Genomic DNA, 13,290 nt, shown 5'->3' with positions numbered 1-13,290 from the left:
CTGCGAAAGATTTCTGAGGCTTTTAAAAACTCCTAGCCTGGTTCACTACTCAAATCTGCAATCATGGGCAAGACTGCGACCCGATTGCTGTCCAGAACGCCATCATTGAGACCCTCAAGCAAGAGGCTAAGACACAGAAAGAAGTTTCTGAGCAAATAGGGTGTTCCCATAGTGCTGTATCAAGGCACCTCAGTGGGAAGTATGTGGGAAGGAAAAAGTGTGGCAGGAAACACTGCACAACCAGAAGAGGTGACCGCACCCTGAGAAAGATTGTGAAGAAGGGCTGATTCCAGACCTTGGGGGACCTGCAGAAACAGTAGACTGACTCTGGAGTAGAAACATCCAGAGCCACCGTGCACAGGCATGTGCTGGAAATGGGCTACAGGGGCCGTATTCCCCAGGTCAAGCCACTTTTGAACCTAAAACAGCGGCAGAAGCGCCTGACCTGTGCTACAGAGAAGCAGCAATGGACTGTTGCTCAGTGGTCCAAAGTACTTTTTTCAGATGAAAGCAAATTTTGCATGTCATTCTGAAATCAAGGTGCCAGAGTTTGGAGGAAGACTGGGGAGAAGGAAATGCCAAAATGGCTGAAGTCCAGTGTAAGGTACCCACAGTCAGTGATGGTCTGAGGTGCCATGTCAGCTGCTGGTGTTGGTCTACTGTGTTTTATCAAGGGCAGGTTCAATGCAGCTAGCTATCAGGAGATTTTGGAGCACTTCATGCTTCCATCTGCTGAAAAGCTTTATGGAGATGAAGATTTCATTTTTCAGCACGACCTGGCACCTGCTCACAGTGCCAAAACCACTGCTAAATGGTTTACTGACCATGGCATTACTGTGCTCAATTGGACTGCCAACTCTCCTGACCTGAACCCCATAGAGAATCTGTGGGATATTGTGAAGAGGAAGTTGAGAGATATCAGACCCAACACTGTGGATGAGCTTAAAGACCAAATGTGAAGTAAGGTTGGCCAACCATGTTTTTGAATAATATCAATGGCTAAACAATTATAAGCATATTTTTGTTATTTTTTAAACGCACCCCTTCCAGATTCTTTGTTTAACCCATAGCAACGCCCTTGACAACGAAAATGCTTTTCTTCGACAATCTTCGGAAATTACGTCACACCGAGAACTGCGAGGGAGGTCCGCCATAGAACAGTATTGTTGCATTGCTTCTCGGTAAGATGCCACGGCGGTGTGTGGCGATGTAATGTTTTCAATTTAAAGAAAAGTTGTATGAGTCGCCAAAGGATAGCAGGGCACGTAAATGGACATCTTTCGTTCGCACGAAACGAATGAATTTCACGCCATCATCGAGTAGTGTTCTCTGCTACAAACACTTCGAAGATGCCTGCTTCCTCAACTGGTCTGCTTATGATCAAGGATTTGCAAAAAAGTGTGATTTTTGGATAGATGACTGATGACTTTGTCAAAGCAGAGCTGCCAACTGTTGTGGAATGAACAGCAGAAGGTAGCAACGCTAGCTGAAAGGTAACTCGAGGCAAAACCCCGATGGTGTTGTGGAATAAACAGCAGAAGCAAACTCGTGGCAATCCCCGATCATAGTTGTATTGAGTTCATTTTGCCTAAACTTATAAATTCCTCAAAATTTTTCTTTTATCCCAGGCAATAGTAGGTGGTTTATTTTCCTGACGTGTTTCGGCGAACACCCCCGCCCCCGTCAGAGGGTCCGAAAGCGGAAGTGTTCGCTGAAACACGTCAGGCAAACAAAAGCTAACGTTGCTAGCCTCCACCGTTCATTCCACAACACGATCGGGGATTTGTCAAAACTTTTCTTTTATCCCAAGGCAATAGTAAGTGGTTTATCCACCTGGACATGCCTCGGCCAACACCCCCGCCCCCGTCAGAGGGTCCGAAGGCGGAAGTGTTCGCCGAAACACGTCAGGCAAACAAAAGCTAACGTCGCTAGCCCCCACCGTTCATTCCACAACACCATCGGGGATTCGGCAATACTTTTCTTTTATCCCAGGCAATAGTAGGTGGTTTATTTACGTGACATGCTTCAAATCATAAAAATAATAACAGCCTATATCTTACCAATCTTGAAACCTCGATGGGTCTTGTCTCCATTCCATGTCAGGTAGTGTGGGTACATTGTTTGAATCCTGATTAGCCTCTGGCTAATACATGTACAGGGTGACCCAAAAAAAAGTTTACACTCAGTTGACTGCTTGTTTAAAAGCCATTGAAACATATCTAAATAGGTTGTCATGCTTAAGTGATTCATTAAGGTCACTCAATGCAGCTGGTAATCTCTTGTCTCTACAATTCCTGTGCTTCTGCTGAAAATGAAGAAAACTTTAGCTGTACCTGAATTGCTACGTGCCGGTCTGACACCTACTGAGATTGCAGCAAATCTGAGAATATCCAGATGTGCAGTCTACAAAGTTAAAAAGAAGCTGAAAGATACTGGAACAGCCTCACGAAAACCTGGGTCTGGAAAACCCGATCTGTGCGGACCAAAAAGTTGATTGACAAGGTGTTATGTGGCCACCCCAGAGTCCAGATCTCAATCCCCTGGATTATAGCATATGGGCAACTGTGGAGGACAGTGCCTGTAAGAAGCCACAAACTTCTGTGGCAGCCTTGGAGAGGTCCATTGTTAGATCTTGGGAAAAGATGACAGCATCCTACATAAAGAAGACCTGTCAAGCGTTCCGCAGGTGCCTGGAGGCTGTTGTGACACTTAAGGGAGGACACATTGAAAAATAGAGTGTACTGTACATGTTCTTTACAATAATGTATAATTTGTGATTAAATTCTAATTCTAAACTGAATAAACATGGCATTTAAGTTGTATTATGGCAGTGCAAACTTTTTTTTGGGTCACCCTGTACGGTCCAACATAAAATTCCAACCTCCTCCTCTTCCTCCAGCTCTTCAAAAACTTGGATCTCCTCACTTGCGCTCGATCTGTCGCTTATATCGCTGTTTGAATCATTGTTTGAAGGGCTTTGTATGGCGGCCGTATGGAGCACTGTCATCGCTGTTCTCGGTGTGACGTGTCACTTCCGGGTTCGTCCCCTTTCAGGCTCGAACTTCGAAAACACGATTATTTTGTCAAATATACAACATATAAATTATTTTTTTCATGCTTTATTTGTTGGTCAATGTTTAATTACTTTAATTGTGACCCTATTTAGCATTTTATTAAATTACTTCACATTCGGTCTATTGAAGCATCCTGGGCCTCCATAACACCTCAGCAGTGCCACAGGCTGATTGCCTCCATGCCACGCCGCATTGAAGCAGTCATTTCTGCAAAAGGATTCCCGACCAAGTATTGAGTGCATAGCTGATATAATTAATTGAAGGTTGACTTTTTTTGTATTAAAAAACAGTTTTTTTTGTATTGGTCGGAATGAAATATGCTAATTTTTTTAGATAGGGAATTTTTGGTTTTTCTAGACTTTTTTTTCCAAAATCCTCAATATTAAAACAATAAAAGGCTTGAACTACTTCGGTTGTGTGTAATGAATCTAAAATACATGAAAGTCTAATGTTTATCAGTACATTACAGAAAATAATGAACTTTATGACAATATGCTAATTTTTTATATATATATATATATATATTTTAGGGCTGTCAAAATTATCGTGTTAACGGGCGGTAATTCTTTTTAAAAATGAATCACGTTAAAATATTTGACGCAATTAACGCACATGCCCCGCTCAAACAGATTAAAATGACAGTACAGTGTAATCTCCACCTGTTACTTGTGTTTTTTGGAGTTTTGTCGCCCTCTGCTGTTGCTTGGGTGCGACCCATGAGCATTGTGTAATTATTGACATCAACAATGGTGGGCTACTAGTTTATTTTTTGATTGAAAATTTTACAAATTTTATTAAAACGAATACATTAAGAGGGGTTTTGATATAAAATTTATATAACTTGTACTAACATTTATCTTTTAAGAGCTACAAGTCTTTCTATCCATGGATCACTTTAACAGCATGTTAATAATGTTAATGCCATCTTGTTGATTTATTGTTATAATAAACAAATACAGTACTTATGGACCATATGTTGAATGTATAAATCAGTCTTGTGTCTTATCTTTCCATTCCAACAATAATTTACAGAAAAATATGGCATATTTTATAGATGGTTTGAATTGCGATTAATTACGATTAATTAATTTTTAAGCTGTAATTAACTCGATTAAAATTTTTAATCGTTTGACACCCCTACTACAGTGCCTTGCAAAAGTATTCGGCCCCCTTGAATCTTGCAACCTTTCGCCACATTTCAGGCTTCAAACATAAAGATAGGAAATTTAATTTTTTTGTCAAGAATCAACAACAAGTGGGACACAATCGTGAAGTGGAACAACATTTATTGGATAATTTAAACGTTTTTAACAAATAAAAAAATGAAAAGTGGGGCGTGCAATATTATTTGGCCCCTCTACTTTCAGTGCAGCAAACTCACTCCAGAAGTTCAGTGAGGATCTCTGAATGATCCAATGTTGTCCTAAATGACCGATGATGATAAATAGAATCCACCTGTGTGTAATCAAGTCTCCGTATAAATGCACCTGCTCTGTGATAGTCTCAGGGTTCTGTTTAAAGTGCAGAGAGCATTATGAAAACCAAGGAACACACCAGGCAGGTCCGAGATACTGTTGTGGAGAAGTTTAAAGCCGGATTTGGATACAAAAAGATTTCCCAAGCTTTAAACATCTCAAGGAGCACTGTGCAAGCCATCATATTGAAATGGAAGGAGCATCAGTCCACTGCAAATCTACCAAGACCCGGCCGTCCTTCCAAACTTTCTTCTCAAACAAGGAGAAAACTGATCAGAGATGCAGCCAAGAGGCCCATGATCACTCTGGATGAACTGCAGAGATCTACAGCTGAGGTGGGAGAGTCTGTCCATAGGACAACAATCAGTCGTACACTGCACAAATCTGGCCTTTATGGACGAGTGGCAAAAAGAAAGCCATTTCTCAAAGATATCCATAAAAAGTCTCGTTTAAAGTTTGCCACAAGCCACCTGGGAGACACACCAAACATGTGGAAGAAGGTGCTCTGGTCAGATGAAACCAAAATTGAACTTTTTGGCCACAATGCAAAACGATATGTTTGGCGTAAAAGCAACACAGCTCATCACCCTGAACACACCATCCCCACTGTCAAACATGGTGGTGGCAGCATCATGGTTTGGGCCTGCTTTTCTTCAGCAGGGACAGGGAAGATGGTTAAAATTGACGGGAAGATGGATGCAGCCAAATACAGGAACATTCTGGAAGAAAACCTGTTGGTATCTGCACAAGACCTGAGACTGGGACAGAGATTTATCTTCCAACAGGACAATGATCCAAAACATAAAGCCAAATCTACAATGGAATGGTTCAAAAATAAACGTATCCAGGTGTTAGAATGGCCAAGTCAAAGTCCAGACCTAAATCCAATCGAGAATCTGTGGAAAGAGCTGAAGACTGCTGTTCACAAACACTCTCCATCCAACCTCACTGAGCTCGAGCTGTTTTGCAAGGAAGAATGGGCAAGAATGTCAGTCTCTCGATGTGCAAAACTGATAGAAACATACCCCAAGCGACTTGCAGCTGTAATTGGAGCAAAAGGTGGCGCTACAAAGTATTAACGCAAGGGGGCCGAATAATATTGCACGCCCCACTTTTCAATTTTTTATTTGTTAAAAAAGTTTAAATTATCCAATAAATTTTGTTCCACTTCACGATTGTGTCCCACTTGTTGTTGATTCTTGACAAAAAATTAAAATTTTATATCTTTATGTTTGAAGCCTGAAATGTGGCGAAAGGTTGCAAGGTTCAAGGGGGCCGAATACTTTTGCAAGGCACTGTATGTGTGTGTTTAATTAATTTGAATTTTCTATTGCAAAATCTCTTTAATAAGACAAAAACTTTGTCGGCGGAATTGCCTGCAAATGCTTTCGTTCAAGCCGAAGCTCCTCCAACAAATACCCGTTAATCAATCGCAGATCCAGCAGCAGCTAAGTTTTAGCCCCAACAATTTGAGTTCGGAATTTGTCATAGAGTTCACAAATAGTTGTGAAAACCAAATTCCTAAAGGTTTCGAATGCAATGCTTAGCGTATCACAAAATAAATAGAAATGTACAGCGAATTGAGTGATGTGTAAGTTACAAAGACGAAAAGAATAAGACGTGCCCCCACCCCACACAAGCACACTAATATAAACCAGACAACATCATAAACCATAGAATCTAAGGATGTCGCAAATGATGAATCAAGACTGTAAATACTGATACCAGAACAGCTCAACTTCCTCTGTCTACTGGTGAATAAATCAGCTGTGGAATGGTGCCTTTGGAATTGAAGGTCTTATTTCAAGGAGGCTAGCGATTCTTCATTTATCACCCAGCTCCATATCTCGTGAGCTCCCTCTCCCCCCTCATAGCAACGCCAGGTCATTGGACAATCAATAATGAGATCCCATAATAAAGAGCCTCCACTCTTATTCAAGGAAGCTCACTTTCTGGCCTAAAAATAGATATTTTCTGCTCTGTATATTCGGGAGTCTGCACTGCAGACAGTAGTTAAATGTGAAAATATCCAACATACGCAGGTTTCTGTAGCAAAAGAAATAGACCTTTGAGGTTATATAACAAAGCATTCCTAATAAGTCTCTCCTTGAACAGGCAGGTCTTCACTAGTTCTAGGTTTTTGGGAACAATTACCACATTAATTTCCAGTGAATGTGATAAAGTCCATTTGAAATAGAAGGGATGGCAGCCAATGATCACATTCCAGTGGGAGATAAAATACTAAACAGTGTGATTTCTCATAATATGGTCAAAGAAACAGCTCATTTTTAGTTTGATTTACATATGTAAATCCTAAAAAAGACAACAGGGAGCACAATCACCGCTGCTATTGTTGTAAAGAAAAAAGTGTTTTATTTGCTCACTTAATATTATTTTTATTTATAATAACCATATGGCGGAAAACACAGACAAGACTGAAATAGCAGTTTCTGCTCTTGCACTCCTCTTTAAAAGAAACTGCTGTATTTTAAGCCAAAACAACTGTTGTGTTTGATAGAACAATATGTCTATATGCTGTCATGGTGCATTGCCACCCAAACTATTTTTAATTTGTCCGTTTTACCCTGAAAACCTCTGTTTACAGACGTGGCGCAACCGCTTTTGTTTCAACCCAGCCATAAAACGAAGGTAATTAATTATATTTATTAAAGATATAAGATGTCCCGATCGATCGGGTCCGATCAAAGTATCGGAATCGGCAAAAAAATATCGGACATGCCTTTTTTAAATATATGTATTTTTTAATTAAATTGTTTTCTAATTGTATTAACGTTACAGACAAAATGTCTTACACTCAGTTTTTAGTTTTGGCTTAAAGTAGGGTTATCAAATTTATCGCGTTAACGGCGGTAATTAATTTTTTAAAAATTAATCACGTTAAAGTATTTAACGCAATCAACGCATGCGCTGCACGACCCACTCACACAATGTCGCGTTCAATCTATAATGGCGCCGTTTTACCTATATATAGAGCTAAAAGGCAGCGTAAAATGAGTACAGTGAATTTTGGCAGCCTTTAGAGCCTTTTTTTAATTGGCTAAAGCCTTACAATCCCTCTCTCAACAATTAGAAATATCGTGGGAAGCAATGTGGGGAAGAAAGGTAGTAGTTGATCTTTTTCTTATCACCCTATGTTATTTCCCAACGCAGAGAAGATCATCATCATATCAATTGGTGCCACTTTGCACAGTAATGGTTGCACTTCCCATCATGCATTTGGGCAGAACAGTTAAATGGCTACAGTTTCATTTACTGAAAGCTCAACAAATACACTAGATGGCAATATTTAGTCACAATATACAAAGTCACATTTATCCTTTAAGAATTACAAGTCTTTCTATCCGTGGATCCCTCTCACAGAAAGAATGTTAATAATTTAAATGCCATCTTGAGGATTTATTGTCATAATAAACACATACAGTACTTATGTACTGTATGTTGAATGTATATATTCGTCCGAATTTTATTCTTTTTTTTCTTAAATTGTATATGATCGGGAATAATTTTCGGGAATGATTGGAATTGAATCGGGAGCAAAAAAAAAGCAATCGGATCGGGAAATATCAGGATCGGCAGATACTCAAACTAAAACGATCGGGATCGGATCGGGAGCAAAAAAACATGATCGGAACAACCCTAATATTTCTCATTCAAAATGTCTGTCGTTTTTAGCTTAGAATCATTAATTGATGTCTCATATTTTGTTTAAAAAAAAAATAAATAAAAAAAGACTTCAAAAAATTATTCACTCGCATATTTTAAACTTGTAAACAAATGATGTCACAATGAAAAAAATGGCGTCTGTAAAAAAGTCACGGATATCCACCTCATAACTATCGCTTAATTGTCTTTTTTTTGTTACTGTCGCATTTTCTCCGATATGATGATGATAGATAATAGATCCAAGCAAAGAAAAAGAAAAAAAAAAACATTTAAAAGGATAAATCAGACATGTCCAAAGTCCGGCCCGGGGGCCAAATGCGGTCCGTGGTGAAATTACCTCCAGCCCCCAGCCTCTCTCATAAAATCAATAACGTCTGGCCCACACACAGACTGAACAAATTGGTCAGCAGTACTGCTACCAGCATATGAAATAGCTTACACACTAAATGCTGCTCATCATTTACCCACTAAAAGGCAAGGCAGCAGCACTCTAAGCAACATTACCCCGTGTGACCTTTTACTCCCAATTTTCTAAAATGGCGACAATCAACAAAAAAAAAGAAAGTTGATTGCGTCGGCCGACGCTTCAAGAATAGGTGGAAATTGGACTACTTTTTCACTAAAATACGCAACAACTGTGTCTCCCTCATTTGTAAAGAGACAGTCGCTGTTTTTAAAGACTTTAATGTGAGGCGATATGACCAAACAAGACACATTGACATGTACGACAGGATTACAGGGAAGAGACGTAGCGAGAAATTGAAGCAACTTGAAGCTAGTTTAATTTTGCAGCAGCAGTATTTCGCAAGAGCCCGAGAGTCGAAAGAGAACGCCACAAAGGCTAGTTGCGATATTGTTGAAATTATTAATTAAAAAAATAATAAAGCAAATGTGACACACATAATTGCTTGCTAAAATTTGCCTAAATATATTTTTCTATGTAAAGGACGTCAGCCAAGATCGCCCCCCCCCCCACATTTTTACCACACTAAATCTGGCCCCCTTTGCAAAAAGTTTGGACGCCCCTGGGGTAAATATATGAAAAAGAAAACCTCGACCACTCCTTGATGTCTGCAATTTCTGCATCCTGACCCTTGTTATATTAACATGTTTCACTCGTGAAATCCCCCCAAAAATCACAGCTGTGTCTTGACACTCAGTGATACATGCTACATGGAGTTTTTGGATCGAAACAAGGTAAGTAGGCGATAATATCTCGTTAAAGTCAAGGCGTCTGTAATTCTGCTCTCACCTCCAGATGGGTTTTGCTGTTTAAAAAACATTTTTTTTTTTTTTTTAAAATAATGCCCTCCTGTTCAAAATTTTTCTTCGTCCAGAAAATTGAGATTTTAAGCTTTCCAATGATGTATCACACATGCATATCGGACAATTTTGAAAGTTGCCCAAATTGGGGGTCTCAGAGCGGAACTTCAAGTCACCTGAGTGTTTTCCGCCATATATAGGATGGATTCACTGTACATACTGTATATTAAGAGTGTGACAATATCTCGATACAGCGATATATCGCGATATTTTGCAACCCGATCGGTTATCGATATGCTCCCGCCAAGCATCGATACTTTTATTTGACATATTGGCCATACAATGGAGTATGGGTGCTGTAAACTGCTCACTGTTTGTTGAGCAATTCCTTGACGGTCCACTAGGGGCGCCCAACAGTGGAGGTGAAGGTAAAGTGTGCACAAGACGCCAAGAGAAGAAGAGCGGTCCCAAGTGGGTTGAAAAAAATAAAAAAGCTTCGTGAGAACGGTGGAGGAAAAAGTGAGAAAAATATTGCTGAAAATCACACATGTGGACACACTTTGGATTTTACACCAACAATAAAGGAAGTAAGGTGAACAAGGACTTTGCTGTATGCAAGAATTGTCTAATAAAATAAGGTTCACTGGCAGCTGGTGACTAATTGGAGCCCGGATTTCTATGGAGCATCACTTGAGGTAAGAAACTTTTGCAATGTACTAGAAATTGATTTTTTCATTTAAATGTATTATTTTGATGACATATTTGAGAACCACTTTCCATCTAGTTTACTACACAAACTGTTATGACTGCCATTTTGATACAATAAGCTATAAAAACGGTTTGAATAGCTTCCAAGATATATAAGGTGACGTGCATGATAATTAATGTGTCCTACATATTAAAAACAGGTAATTATTGCATTTTTAATTTCTATTCATTCAATTCATATTTTTTTTAATTCACTCAATACTTCCAACACACACAAAAAATCAGAATTTCAACTCAAAAGCTATTGAGTAGCTAATATTTTTTTATATATTTTGTTGTTTTTAAGGTGAGGAAGAATGTAACTGACTGAGTCTGACATCACAAATGCTGAAGCAGATGGTGGAAGTGCTCAAACCAATGCTTTTGACAACAAAGGTCATATACAAAGAAAAGACCCACCAATTTTATCATTGCCCCACTCCAAGCTCAACTGCTGATTGACACTTACAGCACTGTTAAAAATTTTCAAAAGATTTAAAACTTAAGAAATTAAGGGTGCCATTCATCATGATTTCGCCAAGAAATATCAGTGGTTGTGGTTTGTTTCCTGTATATGTGCAGGTACACAATTATCAGTAGATTTATATTTTACAGCAATGTTGCACTGAAAAGGTGTCACTGTTTAATAAATGACTGAAACAGTATTTTTTCTATTTTGAAATATATGTTTTTTTCGTTTCAACAGTTGTATCGTAGAATATCATGTATCAAATTTCCGACCAATATATCGATATTTGCTGTATCGTGATATCGTGAGATAATCGTTATCGTGAGCCTTGTATCGCATCGTGAGGTGCCTTGAGGTTCCCACTCCTACTGTATATTTTAAAACAATATGACGGATCTAGTCACGTTTCAATTTACTCTTGCATAAAGCTGAACACAACAGTCTCATCATGATAAAAAATGTTAGCAACAAAACCAGCACAACCCCAGACAGGAATAGATATACGTCCACTGAATAGTAGGCGTACCAGGGCAGCTTGTAGGACTCGGTCCTCAAGTGAGTTGCACCCTGGTGCCGCATAACAAACTCAATCCAGAAGAGAGCATTGTCTAGCGGTGGGATGGGCTGGTCTTTGTGGAGCTTGGACAGCCTCTGCATGTTGTTCCTGTAGGAAGGATTGGTCATAACTTCCTGTAGGGCCTTCAGGAAGTTATCGTCTTTGTCAATTGATGCCAATGTGACCATCACACCTGCTCCTCTCTCTGACAGACGCACCAGGTTGTCATACTGGTCGAAAAACAATGGTATTCCCACCACTGGGACGCTGTGGTAAATAGCTTCCAGGACGCCGCTTGTCCCACCATGAGCCACGAAGAGTTTAGTCTTGGGATGCCCAAGCAGGTCATTTTGTGGCATCCAGTTGACAAGGAGGGTGTTGTTACCCAAAGTGGAAGGCTTGGAACCTCTATAGCTCCAGATGACCTTTTGCGGGAGCTTGGCAAAAGTAGCTGCGATCTCATCGGCGACATCTTCAGGGAGTTGGCTCACTATAGTCCCCAAAGACATAACGATAATGCCATGTTCTCCAGAACTCTGTACAAACTCCTCCAGGTGGTCAGGTAGAGGTTCTGCTGACTTACACTGGAAGCCTCCCATGTAAATTACGTTGGGCATGGTGGGGCGAGGGAACTCAAAGACAAAGTCTGCTCTCATGAGCCACAGGTCGGCACTCTGGATAAGTTCATCAAATCTCACCTCTGGCCCAAAGAACTGATCGCAGACAGCTTGATAATGAGGTATGACTAAAAATATATACTGAAATTCCCATGTGGCGAAGTATACAAGATTCTTAATCCTCTGAAAGAAAGTCATCTTATCAGACAGTCCAGAGCCAGTCATAGGAACATAAGATAAAGGAGAAGGCGCCAGGACCAGATGCCCCTCTTTGCTCATCACCCAGCGCACATTATAGACTAAAGGTAGCTGTAGAGCATGAGCCAACATGATCCCCGTTCCCAACTCGGGGTCTGTGAGAACCAGGTCATAATGACTCTCCCTCAGACGAGCCATTAAATTGTCATCTTTTAACACCTCAATGGCCAATTTGCACATGATCCTGCTAGTACCAGACATTGCCTCGAACATTTGCAGATTCAGACCCAGAAAGCTCATTAAGGAGCTTTGCTGCCTCTCCAAAGCAAAAGTCTTCTCCAGAAGAGGATTGACAAAGTCCGGGTCGAACACTTCGTTGACAGATACCGTGATGGTGTTGTAGTGTGGCATGCCGTCCTTAATGTACCAGCTCTTATCAGTCCGTATTACATCCATAGAGTGACCGTGAGAGTGGAGTGCTTTAACCAGGACCTCCATATTCAACCAGTGGCTCCCCTCGAAGGGTACTACAAGAATCTTACCACAAAAACAAACTTTCCATGATGACAACAACACAAGGAGTGCTAGAAAGAAAAGTGAGTATCCATGCATGGGCATCTTTAATCTGAAGAAACAAACAACAACAAATTCAGTCAAGTGTACGAAACACAGTGTACTTTATTTTTAAGAATGAGATCGTAAACATACCTCATTGGAGCAGCTGACTTCACACACAAACTATTGTGTTCCTCAAGTTTGAATTACTGAGCGGATTGAGAACACATAATCCCTTACATAAGGGAACATTAGCCTTTTTTTCTCCCCTTCTGGAATTCTGATCTTGTTGATGTGTTTGAGCCAGATTCACATCTGTTTCCGCTCATGTTTTTTTCATTCCACTTGGAGCCTTAGTGGTATTTCCTGTTTTATTTTGAAGTAATTGCATTGTGTGCCAAAGAATAGTGACATACAAGTTAGCAATTTCTCCCATTTAAGGGGTTAGAGGTTGAATGGGTTCTCTCTGAATATTTAGGGCTCACATGTATTGTAGGTTAATTGAAGATTATAAATCAGAGATTTAAATTGGTACAACATAATAGTGTAGCCCAGACAATGATTTACTTTGGTTGGGAGAAATCAGATCGTTTTGTATGGATGGCAGGGTTAAGCCCTTGTATGAATTACAAGTACATGTATTTGTATTGAA

General features: G+C 39.9%; 1 protein-coding gene across 1 annotated transcript; it reads right to left on the bottom strand.

Moving 5' to 3' along the window:
• Positions 1–5,791: 5,791 nt before the first annotated feature.
• Positions 5,792–13,260, bottom strand: LOC130921890 (UDP-glucuronosyltransferase 2A3-like). The gene is made up of 2 exons (XM_057846238.1): positions 12,792–13,260; positions 5,792–12,708 (listed from the first exon to the last, which is right to left on the bottom strand). Exons 1-2 carry the CDS (start codon positions 12,794–12,796, stop codon positions 11,109–11,111), a joined length of 1,605 nt encoding a protein of 534 aa, XP_057702221.1. The 5' UTR covers positions 12,797–13,260; the 3' UTR covers positions 5,792–11,108.
• Between the last annotated feature and the right edge of the window lie 30 nt (positions 13,261–13,290).

This window comes from Corythoichthys intestinalis, chromosome 1 (assembly GCF_030265065.1).
Source record: "Corythoichthys intestinalis isolate RoL2023-P3 chromosome 1, ASM3026506v1, whole genome shotgun sequence".
NCBI lineage: Eukaryota > Metazoa > Chordata > Actinopteri > Syngnathiformes > Syngnathidae > Corythoichthys > Corythoichthys intestinalis.
This window is presented reverse-complemented; position numbering and strand designations above follow the sequence as displayed.